Below are 18,452 nucleotides of genomic sequence, written 5' to 3'. Positions count from 1 at the left end.
TCCCATTTATAGAAGGAGAGACCGAAGCTCAAAGAGGGAAAGTAACTTTCCTAAGATTATACAACTAAAAAGTGTTAAGGAAGATAGTGAAGGCTCTTAAACACTATGCCACATAGGTTACTCTTAATTTTGCATGAAGTCTTGCATTGGAAAGGTGGTAAGTGAATGGAAGGTAGTTAATTCAGTGCTACTTATTGGACGTGGTGCAAATCCGGATGTGGCATTTGAAAGTTTGTGCGGGTGTTTTGGTGGGCATAATGATTGGGGTAACACTGCTGCCATTTACTGGGCAGGGGTCAGGATGTTAGCCATGCTGCAGTGTGTAGTACCTGACTCTGCTTTGCATAAAAGCATCGGCTTCATGGATTTAATATACACTGAATTTTCCAGGAATACAATAAATGAGGCAAGATTGTATTTTTAAAAAAAATTTTGTACTTTATCAAAGAGTGTTTACCAATTTGGGAAATTATGTCGCCAGTGGTATAACTACCTTCTCTTAGAGGTACTAGTACAACACACCCGTATTACTTTGCCTTTGTAGCTGTTGCAGACATGTAATCCTTTTTTTTTTTAATTAATTAATTTATTTTTGGCTGCGTTGGGTCTTCATTGCTGCTCATGGGCTTCTCATTGCGGTGGCTTCTCTTGTTGCAGAGCACGGGCTCTAGGTGCGCAGGCTTCAGTAGTTGTGGCTCGCGGGCTCTAGAGCACAGGCTCAGTAGTTGTGGCCCCCAGGCTTAGTTGCTACACGGCACGTGGCATCTTCCCAGACCAGGGCTCGAACCCGTGTCCCCTGCATTGGCAGGCGGATTCTTAACCACTGTGCCACCAGGGAAGCCCCAGGCACGTAATTCTGTGTTTAGGTATGAGTAAAGACTAGTATTAAAACATTTAAATGCTTGGAGAATAGCTTGGTTCTGCTACTCTGAGCTTCCCAGCCTCCTGGTGTCCCCCTTTTCCTGCAGGACTGTTCCCTGTGTCCGACCTCCCTACAGTCAGCAAGGAAAGAGTGAATGACTGTTGCATGGGAGCTTCGGGACCCTTCTCCAGCGCTACAGATTGTGCCCATGCCTGTGTTGGTGCCTGTGTCAGTGATTATCTCCCTGGGTTAAAAATATCTCTATTTCATAATGCCATCTAGTTATGGTGAAATATTTACATACAGAAAATAGATATTATTTTATTAGAATTACTTTTAGTTCTCCTCTGCATCACAATGAGGACACGTATTGTAGGACATGTTTTGATAAAAGTTATGTGTCTAGTAGGTTATGTAATTAATGAATTTCATTTAAAAATAGAAAACAGGTGTTCAAGCTATTCAGTAAAAGAAAGGGGACATTGAGTCTGAGAGTTGAGAACTACTGTGTATCAGGCTCCACTAGGTTTTTGTCCTTTGTCCTTCTTACTTCAAATTGAAATCGTTTTGCTCTTCTAAATTAAAGGTACACCTGGCCTCGTCTCAGCAGTAGAAATGAAAACATCAGTAATTTATGTTCAGTTTTTGGTCAAGTTACCGTATCTGAATAGTGTGTCCCATATTTCATTAATTCATGTGACTCGTTTCACCTAAGAATTTTGATAAACTGGTTTAGCTAATTTAAGTTTTTTACCGCAGCATAGGGATCTTATCTCACAGTTCATTTTTCATTCTTCCAATAGACTTTATGCAGTGTCAACACTGGTATGTGACTTAATTATTTGACAGCGCAAAACAAAATTATTTTTTTCTGTTGAATCGGGTTTTGGGTCCTTGCTGTAGATCAATATCATGATAACGTTTTGATATCATCAATCCAGCTATAATAAATGGAGATTTATTATATTGAAGAATCAAATTTTGAGTCACATGAACATTTATCCATTAAATTTATTTTTATTTTTGAAAGGAAGTTCCTTCTCCCTGTAGTGAATTTATTACTTTCTTTCCAGAAATGTCTAATGCAAAAGAAAGGAAACATGCTAAGAAAATGAGAAACCAGCCCACCAATGTGACTTTATCCTCTGGCTTTGTGGCTGACAGTGGTGTAAAGTACCATAATGGAGGTAGAAAACCTTTCCAGTCTCCAAAAGGTAAGATAAACATGGTGCTCTCTACACATACTTCCATTTGGATTGCTTTTGTCAGCTCCTTTTGTTAGTCATAATCTAAATGATAAAGGAGTTGAGTTAAAAATAGATACAGGTGACCCTCATTGTTTGCAAGTTTTGTATTTGCACATTCACCTAGTTGCTAAGTTTGTAACCCCAAACTTAATACTCATGGCACTTTGATGGTCATTCGCGGACGTGCAAAGAGTGGGGAAAATTTTGAGTCACCTGATGTGGGTATTCCCAGTGGAGGTTCCCAGTGCCTTCCTGCTTCAGCTTCGTACAGAGATGACCAGAGGAGGGAGACTGGTGGGACAGGGCAGTGTAGTGCAGGAAGCTCCAGCTCTCACCGGGGTTTGAACTGCGATTGTGGGGCAGCTTGAGGCAGGTCACTTAACACTTCTGAACCTCATTTTCTCTTTGTAAAAGAAAGGAAATAGAATCTACTAGGATGAGTTGTTCTTACGATTTAAGGTCATAATCTCTGTGAGATGTATGTATACATAACATACATGCATAGATACATACTTGTTTTCTCTAGGAGCAGTGGTTCAGTGTTCACTAGTTCAGTGTTGGCTGTGACTTTCTAGAACATAACTGCTGGGAATAATGAGAATTGGCTGTAGGTATTTTACAGCTGATATATTTTATCTGTACCTTAACAGTTATTATTAAATGACACTTCTATATTTCCTAAAAGAAATGCAGTGCATTCATCATATCTGCGTTTAACTTGTGTGCTGATTTTAGAACCTTGTAAAGTGATATGAAGGGGATAGCTGTTCATCAGGCAGCAACAGAAAAATGATTCAGATCCAACATTCATGCCCACTGTGCCAAGTGAGAAGCCATAGCACACATTATCTCATTTAAACCTCACAATGACAGACCTTGCAACATGTTTCATGATTATAGGGGCTTAATTATCACTGCCATGGAAATAAACAGGAAGGCTGTAAAATTCTCTACTGATCTTTCCCTGTATTCATAGAGATATTGTGTTAAAGTCAGAATGGTTTGAATGCCTAGACATTTGTATAGAGACTGCTTTTATTTCTTTCTTAGCATAGTGGCTCTCAACTTGAGTGTGCCAGAGAATTATGATTAAAGACTGCATATGCAAAATCATGTGGATTATAGTATTTAAGGGAGCTTAGGTGAAAAAGCCACATTGCACTATTTATATGGAGAAAAGTTCCCTCTGTTATACCCAAGGTTCTTTCATGTGTCACACTGACATGATTAGCTAGTGTGCTGCCTCCTAGCTATGTGACCTTGGGCAAGTCAACTCACCTCCCTGCCTGAGATCCCTCCTCCTTAAGGGGAGGACAGTAATAGCCACTTACAGGGTGGTTGCAGGATTAAAAACCTGATCAGTTTTCACCCAACACTCTAATCCTTATCTCTGATAAAAGTGACGTTTTTTCTTTTTGTTTTCTTTTTTGAAAATGTACTAGAGCCTCATTCTGGACCTTCACGACAGCGGCAAACCAAAACGAGCCACCATTCGCTGGCTGAGTCTGATGCGAAGGAGCAGCCTTCCTCCAGGGTAACCTTTAAAAAAAAGGGAGGATGGAAAGCAGGTCCCGAGGGCACTTCTCAGGAGATTCCCAAGTATATAACCGGTAGGTGTTTGTACAGAAGCCAAGTTTGATTGTACCGGGAGCTCTCTGTTTCTCCTGCAGCCAGATTTCTAGTGCCTTCTCTCCGCCCCGGGCCTTGGCCCCGCCTCCCTGTCTCTCTCCTCCCTTCTGTCCACATGTGCGTGTCTCACCTCCAGCCTGGACTCAGACCAGCGCTTCCCTGGGCCTGCTAGCTCTCCCTCCTTCGGGCTCCCTCCTCTCTCTTACTGTCTTCTTAGAGGTTCTGATTTGTGAACTGTTCCTTTTTGTCTTAAAGTCATCTTTGTCACCCCCTCCCCCCTTTCTAAAAAGTATAAAACGCCATCCACACTCCTCAGCATGGAATCTCCAAAGATAAAACCCAATTTAACGCACTCTGACGGCAACCAAGACCTGTAAGTACCTGTCTCCAGGCCCTGTCCAGTCTCATTTTCCAATACCCCCCTTCACCGTCACCCCTCACTACCTGGTGACCCTGTATTCCTTGCACACACCTTAAGCGTGCCTTCTGGTGTTTCTTTATGCCTTCTTGGAGGCATTCGCTTAAATTTCTCCAGTGCTCTGTTTGTTATTCAGAAAAAATAGTCTATTTTTCGATAAAGAAAACTGAAAATAGTTACGGTCACATATTTGTAAAAAAACAGGAAATATTAAGGAAGAAAACCCCTGGGGTCAAAATCATTTAAAATTTTGTTTTTTCTTTGTTTTCTTGTGGGATTATTACACTTAAGAATGGTTGTGGGCTTCCCTGGTGGTGCAGTGGTTGGGAGTCCGCCTGCTGATGCAGGGGACGTGGGTTCGTGCCCCGGTGCGGGAGGATCCCACGTGCCGCAGAGCGGCTGGGCCCGTGGGCCATGGCCGCTGGGCCTGCGCGTCCGGAGCCTGTGCTCCGCAATGGGAGAGGCCACAACAGTGAGAGGCTTGCATACCGCAAAAAAAAAAAAAGAAGAAAAAAAAGAAAAAAAACAGAATGGTTGTGATTATATTGCATGTAGCTTTCTGTTTTTTTTATTTTTTTAATAAATTTATTTATTTTATTTATTTTTTTTTGGCTGCATTGGGACTTCGTTGCTGCATGCGGGCTTTCTCTAGTTGCAGTGAGCGGGGGCTACTCTTCGTTGCTTCTTATTGCGGTGGCTTCTCTTGTTGCAGAGCATGGGCTCTAGGCATGTGAGCTTCAGTAGTTGTGGCACATGGGCTCAGTAGTTGTGGCGCACAGGCTCAGTAGTTGTGGTGCATGGGCATAGTTGCTCCACAGCATGTGGGATCTTCCTGGACCAGGGCTCAAACCTGTGTCCCCTGCATTGGCAGGTGGATTCTTAACCACTGTGCCAGCAGGGAAGCCCAGCTCTCTGTTTTAAAAAAACTCTTTTTTTACCGTTTTTTTTTTTTTTTTTTTTGCGGTACGCGGGCCCCTCACTGCCACGGCCCCTCCCGCTGCGGAGCACAGGCTCCGGTCGCGCAGGCTCCACGGCATGTGGAATCCTCCCGGACCGGGGCACGAACCCGCGTCCCCCGCATTGGCAGGCGGAATCCCAACCACTGCGCCACCAGGGAAGCCCTTTACCTTATTTTTTAACTAAATTTCTTCTGATTAGAAAAGTAAAACTGAATCCTTAGTTTCACAATCATGTAACAGAAATAACTACTATTGGTGTTAATCTATTAGGAGTTAGGGTAGTGGGTGAATTGTAAGCTCATGTGCTTCAAATCTGTTTTCTTTCTGAAACCTACCAGGAAAAGTGTCAATGCAAGATGAGTTTTTAATGACGGTGGTGTTCTCTTCGACAGCTTCTACTTTTGCGCAAGCTCGAGCTGCTGAAATCAGTGCCATGTTGAAAGCAGTGGCCCAGAAATCTTCTAATTCACTGGTTTTCCAGACACTGCCACGGCACATGAGACGAAGAGCCATGAGTCACAATGTCAAACGCCTTCCTCGACGGTTACAGGAGATTGCCCAGAAAGAGGTATAAGTGTCCCTTAATGTAAATGTTTAGGTTAGTGGTCCTTAAAGGAAGTTGAGAAGTATTAACCTAACAGAATTTATTAAAATGAAGACTAAAAAACAACATGCTCATTTTGCATATTTTTTGGTTTAATCATTATCTTCCCCACCTCCACCTCCACTCCCCTCCAAAATTAGCAGGCTGTTGGATATTACAGTTACTTTTAGATACAGCATTTGGAACCTCTCTCTATGATGTTAAACAGTTGATGTTCCCCTGCCAGATTTAAAATGAAAATTTGACCTTCTTACCAGATAAGTAATTTTAGCTCTGCACTTTGGGGGTGTGACCAGTTGAGAGTTGGAAGGTTAAAAAAGGCAGCATCAATGCCTAGTATTTGCCTTTTGTCTTTTTTTAATGTTGAAAACTTGAACTTGGATTTAATTTTTTGTTCATGTCCAGTTGTTTTTGGCTTTACCAAAATTCTTGGCTTGGACATTCTATGATTGTCTAACCACACTATGTCTTTACTAATTGATTCAGAATTTCTTTATCAAGTGCCTTCCGTGTACTGGTATTATGCTGGTGGTGAGGTTAGGGTCCATTAAGGTAAAGTCCTTATTCTTAAGGGGCCCACAAACTAATGGAAAAGAGTTTTTCCCACAGAAGTTTAGCTTAGCTATGGAAGAAGTGAAGAATGAAAACTAAACAGGAATTTTGTTCTCTCTAGATTTAATGTGAAGTCTGTTTCCTAGTGGTAACATTAAACATTTGTCTGTCAGTACCTAAGTGATATGAAATGTGCAGGTTTTCCCCACTTTTATATCTTTGGTCCTAAGTTTTGGGTTTAGTTATATTCTTAGATGTTAAAAAACAATAAAAAAAATCAACACAAAGCTAGCGTTTGATTTATTCTTTCTTGCTTTCTAATATTAATAGCCACAAATAAGTTTGAGTTACTGTGTTGAACATTTTATAAATAATCTTCCCAGTCCCCGAAGCTTGCCCAGTTAGTAAGTGATAGAACTGTGTTTCCTTCCTAGGTTTACCTTTTTCTAAAATCTTCACTCTTTCTGTTGCCTCCTCTACTTTCATTGGAGAAATCACCAAGTTAAAAAATTAAGCAAACTAATGGAGTCTGTAAGGTACTCCACTTCACCTAAAATGAGCTGTTTGAATTCCTAACATTTAACTTTGTTTTGAGATGGTTACAAACTAGGATCTGCCTGTCTTCTTGAAACTCTAGGCAGAGAAAGCGGTTCATCAGAAAAAAGAACACTCAAAAAATAAGTGCCATAAAGCTCGGCGATGTCACATAAACCGGATGCTAGAATTTAACCGGAGACAAAAGAAGAACAAATGGCTAGAAACTCACATCTGGCACGCGAAGCGGTTTCACATGGTCAAGAGGTGGGGCTACTGCCTGGGGGAGAGGCCGACAGTCAAGAGCCACAGAGCCTGCTATCGAGCCATGACGAGCCGCTGCCTCCTTCAGGTATGCTTTTCCGATTGCTTTCCCCTTTACTTTCGGTTAGACCCTTTCTGATTTAGACTTTTAGACCAGTTCATGGTATGCCAAAGCCCTATCTAAGATTATTCATTTAAAAAATAATTACTGGGCAAGAGGCATTTTGCCAGATGCTGGAGATGAAGCAGCCTAAAGTTCTTGGGGCACACTGACATTAATCAAATAATTAGCCAAATATACAGTTGTAAGGGAATACTATACGATACCGTGACCGTTCGTAACAGGAATAGGAGTGCTTCCCCATGGAAGTGATGCTTGAGCGGAGCTCTAAGGGATAAGGAAATGGCAGAGTGGGTGAAGGCAGAGGCAGCCAGATAGGAAGGAAGGATTGAAATAAATTCATTGTGAGAAAGATGAAGAGAGTGAGAGCAGGGCTAACATAGGGCGAGATTAGTTCTGGAGAATAAGTAGGAACCAGATCCTGTAGGATCTTGTCGGTCATGCTCGGGATTCATTCAGCGGTCATTCACCACCACAGATATTTGAGAACCATCTATGCTGGGAAGTTTGTTTTAAACTCTTTAAGAGGACAGTTGGTTTTAGAGCTACATAGTAGTATTTATTTGGCTGTCCTGTCTTCTCCTGTGCATCCCCCCACCCCACCCCGCCCCCGGTCAGTTGCTAATTCAGCAGCTTTCTCTCTTCCAGTACGTGTTTAGAAATTTGTTCTTTGCAGAGGGCCTATCTTTCAATGGCAGGATGACCTTGGCCAACTTTTGAAAGCCGTTAGTATTAGCATCCTCTGCTACCTCTTGAGAGCAATGTAGCAGAGTAATCAATACAAGAACCTTAAAAAAATTGTGGTAAATTAGACATAACAACAACTTTGTCATTTTAACCATTTTTACGTATACAGTTCTGTGGCATTAAGTGTATTCACGTTGTGTAACTGTCATCACCATCCATCTCTAGAGCTTTTTCATCTCCGAGACCAAAGCCCTGCATCCATTAAACACTAACTCCCCATTCTTCTCTCCACCAGTTGCTGTCAGCCACCACTCTACTTTTCGTCTTTATGAATCTGACTACTCTAGGTACCTCGTATAAGCAGACTCACACAGTAAGCCAGCTCCTTTTGAGACTGGCTTATTTCACTTAGCATGATGTCTTCAAGATTAATCCATGTTGTATCATTCGTCAGTTTCCCTCTTTTTTTTTTTTAAAAATTATATTTATTTATTTATTTATTTTTGGCTGCATTGGGTCTTCCTTGCTGCACATGGACTTTCTCTAGTTGCGGCGAGCGGGGGCCACTCTTTGTTGCGGTGCGCAGGCTTCTCATTGTGGTGGCTTCTCTTGTGGAGCACTGGCTCTAGGTGCCTGGGCTTCAGTAGTTGTGGCACACGGGCTCAGTAGTTGTGGCTCACGGGCTTAGTTGCTCTGCGGCATATGGAATCTTCCCGGACCAGGGCTCAAACCCGTGTCCCCTGCACTGCAGTTGTATTCTTAACCAGTGTGCCACCAGAGACGTCCTCCCTCATTTTTAAGGCAGAATAATATTTCATTGTATGTATATACCACATTTTGTTTATTCATTCATCTGTCAGTGGTCACTTGAGCTGCTTCTACCGTTTGGCTATTGTGAGTAATGCTGCTATGAACATGGGTGTACAAATATCTCTTCAGTTCCTTGCTTCCAGTTCTTTTGGGTATATACCCAGGAGAGGAATTGCTGGATTATGTGGTAGATCTATGTTTAATTTTTTTGAGGAACCATCATACTTTTTTCCATAAAGGCTACACTATTTTGCATTCCCATCAGCAGTGCACAAGGGCTTCAGTTTCTCCATGTCCTACCAACACATGTTGTTTTCTGTTTTTTGGATAATTGCCATCCTAATGGGTGTAAAGTAAATGCAAGAACCTTATAAGAGCCTTTGATTTGAAGACTCAGCAGCAGAAATCATGGGTTATAGTCAAATTCTTCATTTTGATTGTTGAGGAGCCTGGGATCCAGAGAGATGAAGTGACTTGCCTAGGGCTGCACAGCTTGTTGGTGGCCTACGTAGCAAGATAGGCCCTCCCCAGTGCTACGTCGGGAGCTGATTCCCCTGGCCTCTGCTTTTTCCACTGTACTCTGTCATCTCTCAAATTTTAAGGCAGACATATAGTTACTTCTCATTTTGGACAGAATTTTTGCTGAGGTTATCAGGTATTTTCTTTATATTTTGATTAGTCCTAAGTAATAAAAATAATAGCTAGTAATAACAAATATTTTTGAGTACTTAATTTATGTCTGTTTTAGTATTTTACATGTGTTTACTCACTTAATCCTTACAACAACAGTATGGGGTAAGTTTTACCATTATTTCCATTTTACAAATGAGAAAACTGAGACGTTGGGCAGTTTATCCCCGGCCATACAACTAATGAGTGGTGAAGTTGGGATTTGAGCCCAGGTAGTCTGGTTCCAGAGTTCCACGCTCTTAACCATTATTCTCTGCTGTCACCCAGTTGTACACACTCTGGTGGGGTTCCTCTGCCACTGACAGCTGAGAGCGGATCGCTATTGCTGGGAAGATTTCTGTGTGTGAGTGGTAGCATTGATTAATGTGAGTTTGTCAGAGCCTTACCTATGACTTTAGTTTCAGTTGCTGCGTGTACTGAAATTGCTTAAAGGAGCCATGGCAGAGGGGTTGGTTGGGGGTCAGTGAGCCTGAGTTGAACGCTAGCTTCTCCACTTACTGATGATATGGCTCTGTTCAAGTAACAGTCTCTGTCTCAGTGTCCTCATCTGTCAAATAAGATTACGATAGTACCTGGTTCATCAGGTCTTGGGAAGATTAAATGGCAGTCCATATAAGGAGTTAGCCCATTGCTAGCACTTAAGTAACCTTTCAGTATCCATTAACCATTATTATAGTTCTTCAATGTAATTGATTTTATTAGCTCAGTCTGAGCTCTCTTCATCTTACTTAAGTTGGTATGGCCTTACTCTGATTGCTCTCAGTTTTCCTTGTGCCATTGCTTAGTCAAATTTGGATATCATGGTCAAGACTGAGCAGTGGAGAAATGTGGGATAAACTGCCACGTGTGTCTTTAGGCTCAGTGTTTAGTAATCCTAAGGTCCTGAATTAGGGAACCAAAGTGAGCAAGCTTAACATAATATTGCTGAATTTATTACCGTCTTGCTTATTCTACTCTGATTTTTTTTACTTTAGTTAGGTTTTGGAGAGGGATAATCCGTTACTTAGAGGCAGTAGTTTTTACACCCTACTTAGAACTTATCTGTGAATATGGGATAAAACACATATTTTCTTTCTAAAAAGTAGGAACTGCCACTTACATTTTCAATGGAAATTCAAGTTTTTGATTGTATCTCCCTCTTTTTGCAGGATTTATCCTACTACTGTTGTTTGGAGTTGAAGGGCAAAGAGGAAGAAATACTGAAGGCACTTTCTCCAATGTGTAGCATAGACACAGGTAAACTTGTTTCAGAGCTGAGTCCCATTTTATTTTATTCTAGTTTTTATAAATTTATTTATTTTTATTTATTTTATTTTTGGCTGCGTTGGGTCTTCGTTGCTGTGTGCGGGCTTTCTCTAGTGGCGGCGAGCGGGGGCTACTCTGCCTTGCAGCGCGTGGGCTTCCCATTGCGGTGGCCTCTCTTGTTGAGGAGCACAGGCTCTAGGTGCGCGGGCTTCAGTAGTTGTGGCACGTGGGCTCACTAGTTGTGGCTCTCGGGCTCTAGAGCGCAGGCTCAGTAGTTGTGGCGTATGGGCTTAGTTGCTCTGTGGCATGTGAGATCTTCCCGGACCAGGGCTCAAACCCGTGTCCCCTGCATTGGCAGGCGGATTCTTAACCACTGCGCCACCAGGGAAGCCCAGAGTCCTATTTTAGTCTTTATATATGTATTCATTTCATGAATAAGTGTCTGCTGTAAGCATTTTGGAATTTAAACACGCTTTACTGAGACAGTTCATGTTACCAATGACTATGTTCATATAAGGAAAGCTTGGGGTGGCTTTAAAGCCATTTCAAATATTGTTGAGTGTAAAGTGAGAGAACCATTATTCTGGTGGAGTGAATTTAGGCAGGAGGAAACTCAAAACTCATTAAATCATTTACTCAAATATTTACTGAGAACTTCTTGGGTGGTTTTGATCACTTCTTGATCTAAGCAGTGATCGAAACCAACACCTCATCCATCATGGAGTTAGACAATAAATAACAGTATGGCTATCAGGAACTAATAATGCAGTCTCAGCACTTGAAATCTTAGAATTCTGTTTCTGTTTATGTCAGGATTGACTTTTGCAGCAGTTCACTGTTTGTCTGGAAAGCGCCAAGGTAGTCTCATGCTTTACCGGGCAAATAAATATCCTAGAGAAATGCTGGGTCCTGTGACATTTATCTGGAAGGCTGAGAGGACCCCTGGTGACACTTCTGAGAGCAGGCACTTGTGGATATGGCTTCATCCAAGTCTTAAACAGGTATAATCCTTGACAGTATTTCCTCATCACTCTGTCACTGTATTCTTGATGACTGTTGGAAATCAGTGCTATAGAAATTTGAATAGTCTAAAAGTTTGATTGATAGCTTGGTATTTGAATATAGGGAGGATAGTTATGTGAATATTGAGTGGAGCAAATCTTGACCTGACTTTTAGTAAGCCCTAAGTAGAAGGAGAGATGAAAACCAATGTTATTATGCAAAGGGCTTGAAATGGTGCACTGGGACTAATGCTTCCATCAGCCTGAATGGGTTCATTGGTATTCAGGTGCTTGTGAGAGCCTGTTTGATGATGAGAATCTGTTTTGAGTAATTCTGATGATTTTTTAATACTGCATTTAGCTTAGCTTTCCTTTTTTATCATACTCCCTGCTTTTATACAGTAGACTGTAAATTTTCTCCAAATTCCTCTTTAAACTAGTTTTTAAAAAAACTGGTCAGAGTATTCATGTTGTTTTCATTAATCTTTGACATTTCAGAGTTCTTTTTCTGTTCTAAGTGCAGAGGAATCAAAAAACCTTTTTGATGATGATAAATGTAGTTTAATTTGTGAAGAATAAAAATGTACATTTTTAAAGGTAGAAAAAATAACATAAACTAAACCAACTTAAATTCGAAATGTATTTAAATTCCAGAGTTTAAAAGTAAAATGTTTAAACGTATCCTTAGGATATCTTAGAGGAAATAAAAGCAGTGTGCCAGTGTGTGGAACCCACCAAGTCGACTGTCTGCCTCCCTGATCCCCTTCTGACACCATCCCAAGAAAAAAGCCAAACTGACCTGCCCACAGAGAAAATTGGCAAGAAAAGAAAATGGAAAGATGATGAGGAAAATACTAAACCAATTAAAAAAGTCATCGGTGATGGAACTAGAGATCCACTTCAGCCGTATTCTTGGATCTCTCCAACCACAGGCATTGTAATCAGGTATGGGTTGAGTTTGCTCTGAACCTACTGACCGTTTTCAGTGAAGGTGTGCTCTGTTTTTGCCGGTGAAACAGACATCATATACGATGGAAGTTTCCATTTTAAGACCTTTTCTTTCTTTCAGTGATTTGACGATGGAGATGAACAGATTCCGGCTGATTGGTCCACTTTCCCACTCCATCCTAACTGAAGCACTCAAAGCTGCTTCTGTCCACACTGTAAGAGTAAACGTGCTTGTCATGTTTTATTCTGGTCACCTCCTTCTTAGCAAATTTGTGAAACCTAACATAATTTGGTAACATTTTGGGCCATGGCTTATAAATGTTTGTTTCCCTACTTATGCTTATTATCAAAGACTTTTATCTTTCACTTTTCCTAGAAGAGCAAATCTAAGTGAATGGAATAAGTAAACTGACTTGTTCTTATTTAAATACAGACTGCTCCTGAGCTTCTGAGTCTTGTAGAAGGTTCTTAACTTCTCCATAGGCAGCTAACAGGGAGCCCTAAAATCCTGGAAAGTATATGCTAGTTTTTTTTGTTTGTACTTGTGTGATGCATATTTTCTGGGGCTAGTTTTAAGGGTGATGTCTAACAGGTTGAGAACAGTGTGTTGAGTGCAACTCTGTCCAATAGAATGTTCTGCGAGGGTGATGTTTCTTTGTGCCGTCCATTACGGGGCCACCAGCCACATGTAGCTACCGAGTTGCTAGCGTGACTGAGGAAGTGAATTGGTTCCTTTATTTAATTTTAATTAACTAACAGTTAAATTCAAACTGTTCTCTGTGGCTAGTGGCTGCCATGTTGACAGTGCAGGTCTGGAGAGTAGAGACTAGATTAGGAATCAGACACTTTGGGTTCAGATTCGGTTTGTTTTTCTGTATTTGTGCAATTAACCCTTCAGTGCCTGTGCCTCTTGCAGATTGGACACGTTGAATATGGTGATAGATCTGAACGGAGTTTGAGCTGTTAAAAGACAGATATTTAAAAAAAAAAAAAAAAAGACGACTTCTCTCTCCCTCTTCCCTGTTTCCACAGTAGTCTCAACCACTGTTGTCTCTTTCCTGAATCCTGAAGCAGCTTCTTAACTTTCCTTCATTGCTCTCACTTTTCACTCTATTCTCCACGCAGGAGGCAAAGTGATATTTTGAAAATTTATTCACATCGTGCTACTTCCTGATTAAAAGCTTTTGGATAGCTTCTCATTGTATTTGAGATAAATTCCAAAGCCCTTAATTTGACTGGTAATCTTATACCTTCACGTCTGTCTGGCCTCATCTCTCCTCGCCTTTGGCACTATAGCCGCCCTGGCCTTCTTCCAGTTCTAGAATATGTCAGATCTCACCTCCCTTAGAGCCTGTCTGAATGTCCCACCTCTATCGCTCTTCTTGGCTAAGCCTTCCTCATTCTTTAAGTTTCAACATCTATATCATTTTCCTCTAGAATCCTTTTCTGATCCCCTAAGTTAAATTATATCCCTCCTGTTGTTTTCATCCCATCTTGCACATTTCCTCTATTTACGTCTAGATTTGTTTGCATATTTGTTCGATGTTCGTGTCTCCTAAGAGTCTGAGCTTCGTGATGGCGAGGACAGAGCAGTCCCATTCTTTACTCTGTCCCCTGGGCTTAGCACAGTGCCTGGTGCAGAGTTGTTACTCCATGCTAGCTCATAAGTTGCAGAGGGAGGATTTGAACCTAGGAAGTTTGGTTCCAGGGCCTGTACTTTGAACCACTAGTTTGTGCCACCTGAGTTTGTGTGAGGTAATGGGCACATGTATTACAGGTTGGAATCTGTAGGGGCACATCCTACTTCAGTGAACTTTGGTATGAATCATAGCTGTACGTTCTCTTCCTGGGCATGCTTATGGTACTTGAAGTGCTGTTTGAAACCTTTCCCAATTCCTAGTTCTGTTCAGAAAAAAGGCAAGTAAAATACTTGTGTAACTTCCTTGAAATTTCTAGAAATACTATAGTAGTAATAAATCCTTTTGCTGAAGATTTCTTCAAATGGTATTGGTTTGGTTTTTCTTTGGCGAGGAAAATTTTATTGCTTCATTCTGTGGTGATGAAGTTGGTAGAGTGGGAGAAGAACACGGCATCTCTTGTTGGCACTGTGCTACAGAGACCACGGGTGTGCAGTCAGTTAGGTAGGTAGTCTCTCAGAAAACCACGAATGTTTTTCTTAGTTTGTGAAATCTTGAGAGAAGTATAGTCCTGTGTCCTTGTCTGTAATTAGAAGAATCATTAGTCTGATGTGACAGTTTCCCTGGTTCCCCTCACAAAAGATTCATTCCCACAAACAGGGAAAAAAGGATGGGGCCAATAGCACAATGATTTTCACCAAAATTATTAAGTCTGATCCATTATTTGTCTGGTGAACAGGAGTTGTTGTTTTCCAGGAGGGAGAGGACACAGAGAAGACACCTCACTGTTGGTGGATTGAAACCTGCAGGAATCCTGATAGCGTTTCCCTTCATCACAGACAGGAAACCATCTTTGAATTGTTGGGAGGTATAACAGGGGGGATACTGGGTTGTACTGGGGAAGAAGGGAAGAGTGGGAAATGGGTTAAAAGAGCATCTTGCAGTTGAGCTACCTAAATGTAGTGTGCTTTTTAACTTGTAACTGTTTGTTAAAATACAGCAAGAAGGCACAAATGAGGTGTTAGTATTCTAAATAATTGGCATTCCATTGCTATAGATAAATGCGTGTGCCAGCTACTAAACTAAAATCTTACTTACCTTCACACGACTGCATTTGTGTGTGAAGCTCCTGTAGTTATTGATACGAACATACATGCTCATGTAGTAAAATAACCTGTTATGTTAATTTAATGCTTTTTGTAAGAAACTTCACTCTTTAGGAACGTTAATTTATTCTCTGAAAGTATCTTCGGGGAAAAAAAGGGGAACACGTGTCTTTACATAATTAGCCCAAGGTGAAAGTTTCATTAGAGAAATTTGAAAATAAAAGCAAATATATATGTATTTGTGAATAACTTTTTGTTTGCTTTTTGTTTTGTTTTGTTTTTTTGCTAAAGGAATAACATCACCAGCAGAAATTCCAGCAGGTACTGTTCTGGGACTGACAGTTGGTGATCCACGAATAAATTTGCCTCAAAAGAGGTCCAGAGTTTTGCCCAATCCAGAAAAATGCCAAGGTAAAGTTCCTGAGACAACCTGGTTTTCCTTACTATTTAGAGCAGTCAGTCCCATTAGAAGAGTTCTGCCTGTGACACTTCTGCAGTAACTTTATCTGTAGAAGAATTAGGGCAGTCTTTACCTGCCTACCTTTCAAGGTGATTATGATCAAAGGAGATGTGTATGAGGAAGTATCTTTTAGCTGTAAACATGTAGCCTGATCATTATGTTCATTTTTTCCCCTGAGTTCTCTATTTTTAGTATCTAAGTAAAACCTGTCTCTGCAAACTTGGTTCTCTGAAAATGCCTGGCTTTGCAGAATTTTAATTGTGAGGAAGGGATCTGCACCCGCAGCTGGTCTTGTGCTCTTTGGAAGCCTCTGTCTGACCATACAGATGATCCAGGTTCGAATCCTGGCAAGGCCATCCCAGGTGCTGAAGGGTAAGACGTCTTGGTGTAGACTCAGTAGAGTGGCCCGCAGGAGTTCTTTGGGGTGACACGGTGGGGGATGGGTAGGGGCTGGCTAAAATTTTAGTCTAAAATTGCGATTTGCTGCAATTGTGATCCTGTCTCGTATTTACTGTCATTTAAACACGGTTAATTGGAAGAATGATTAAAATCAGCTTATGAATTTTTGGAGAAAGGATACAGGTGTGTGTAGAAACAACTTCAGAATTTTTTTTTTACCTTCACATGTAGTTAGATAGCTTATTAAGGGGGCAATAAAGTACTCTGCCAGAACTTCACATGAAAGGTGGATTGGATGAGGGAGGAGTTTAAGATATATAGGTAAGTTAGTTAATTACGGAGCCTGACACTTTAATCAATTCATTGTTGCCTCTTTCTTTTTTAATAGCAATATGGTCTGGAACAACCATAAAAGTTAACAGCGTCTACTACACCAATAAATGTTTACTGTCGTAATCATCTCAAAACTGTAGTTAAACTCTGCTTAGTTTCTCTTGCTGCCTCAAACCCTTTTTTGGAATAAGGCAGTATTCAATTCTTCCTAAGCCTTTTGTCTTAATATAAATCAGTTCAAGGAAAATTAAAGTCTATCTTGAAAAACATGATTTAGTTTGTACTATTAAAGCTTACCGTCTTATGTCATTGTGTTTTTTAATAATCAAAGTATAATTGATTTACAATATTATATTAGTTTCAAGTGTATAACATAGTGGTTCAATATTTTTATACATTACCAAGTGATCAGGATAAGTCTAGCTACCATCTGTCATCATACAAAGTTATTTCAATATCACTGACCATATTCCCCATGCTGTACATTACATCCCCATGACTTACTTATTTTATAACTGGAAGTTTGTATCTCTTAATCTCCCTCATCTATTTCACTTATCCCCCCCACCCCCCACGTCTCCCCTCTCACAGCCTCCAGTTTGTTCTCTGTATCTAGGACTCTGTTTCTGTTTTGTTATGTTTGTTCATTTGTTTTGTCTTTTAGATTCCGCATATTAGTGATATCATGTGCTATTTGTCTTTCTCTGAGTTATTTCACTTAGTGTAATATCCTCCAAGTCCATCCATGTTGTTGGAAATGACAAAGTGTCATTCTTTTTACGTAGTATTCCATTGTATATATACCACATATTCTTTATCCATTCATCTGTTGATGGACACTTCCATACCTCGGCTGTTATAAATAATGTTGCAGTGAACATAGGGATGCATGTATCTTTTCGAATTAGTGTTTTCATTTTCTTTGGAAATATACCCAGAATTGGAATTGCTGGAGTGTATGGTAGTTCTATTTTTAGTTTTTTGAGGAACCTCTATTCTGTTTTCCACAGTGGCTGCACCCATTTACATTCCCACCAGCAGTGTATGAGGGCTCCCTTTTCTCCACATCCTCACCAGATCTGTGTCCCCAGGAGGACTCCCAATTGCCTTCTGCCTCTCTGGGAAACTCTCGAAGATCAACAAGTGGCTCTTTTCAAATTACTGCCTCTGTGCTGGGACTTGGAACCTGTAGATTTTACGTGTACCCTTTAAGAGTGGAGTCTGTTTCCTGTAGCCCTCCAGCTCTCCTGTTCTCAAGCCCAGCTGGCCTTCAAAGCCAGACGTTGTACAGGCTCATCCTCTCTATGCAGCACCCCCAGGCTGGGGTACCTGATGAGGAGCTCGGTCCCCCTGCTCCCTCGGGGAAACTCTGCAATTATGATTCTCCTCCTGTTTGTGGGTCGCCTACCCAGGGGTGTGTATCTTGACTCTACCATGTCTCCACCTCTCCTGTCTGGTTCCTTCTTTATTATCTTTAGTGGTGGAGAGCCTGTTCTGCTAGTCTTCAAGACGTTCTAATAGATACTTGCTCTGTAAACAGTTGTAATTTTGGTGTGCCCATGTGAGGAGGTATGTTCAGGGTCTTACTTCACCATCGTGGCCACCAATCTTATTGTTGTATTTTATTAAAACCTGTTTTAAGTAATTTCTTTGAAGAAGTATCGGCATGTGAGCTATATAAAAAAGTAAACTTTTTAAGGATTTAGTATTACACAAATATTATTAACAAATGTAACATACCATCTGGGATGACAATTCAAAACTAATTTTAGAAATATACCTTGATGAGCTGGATCAATTAATAAAAGGTGAATCCTTAGAAGAATCTTAAGGTCATGATGGTCTTAATTCTCTGACATAACTTCCAGTCTGTCTTTCCATATCTGAAGTCATTCTTTGTTTTGACTTGGACAAAACAGATCAATTCTGGTGCTACTTAAACCATA

At 40.8% G+C, this 18,452-nt stretch overlaps 1 protein-coding gene across 1 annotated transcript in view; it reads left to right on the top strand.

Moving 5' to 3' along the window:
- POP1 (POP1 homolog, ribonuclease P/MRP subunit) overlaps window positions 1–18,452 on the top strand; it is a 37,843-nt gene that overhangs the window by 2,260 nt on the left and 17,131 nt on the right. The window contains exons 2-11 of the mRNA XM_079901678.1: window positions 1,936–2,076; window positions 3,552–3,719; window positions 5,508–5,683; window positions 6,909–7,157; window positions 10,526–10,613; window positions 11,436–11,623; window positions 12,312–12,568; window positions 12,693–12,786; window positions 14,965–15,076; window positions 15,606–15,725. Of these exons, the coding sequence (XP_079757804.1) occupies window positions 1,938–2,076; window positions 3,552–3,719; window positions 5,508–5,683; window positions 6,909–7,157; window positions 10,526–10,613; window positions 11,436–11,623; window positions 12,312–12,568; window positions 12,693–12,786; window positions 14,965–15,076; window positions 15,606–15,725 (1,591 nt within the window). The 5' untranslated portion in view covers window positions 1,936–1,937. The remainder of the gene's footprint in view (window positions 1–1,935; window positions 2,077–3,551; window positions 3,720–5,507; window positions 5,684–6,908; window positions 7,158–10,525; window positions 10,614–11,435; window positions 11,624–12,311; window positions 12,569–12,692; window positions 12,787–14,964; window positions 15,077–15,605; window positions 15,726–18,452) is intronic.

The sequence above is a fragment of the Stenella coeruleoalba genome (assembly GCF_951394435.1).
Source record: "Stenella coeruleoalba genome assembly, chromosome: 17".
In the NCBI taxonomy this organism is placed as follows: Eukaryota; Metazoa; Chordata; class Mammalia; order Artiodactyla; family Delphinidae; genus Stenella; species Stenella coeruleoalba.
Note: the sequence above shows the minus strand (reverse complement) of the source record. Positions and strands in the feature narration are given on the sequence as shown.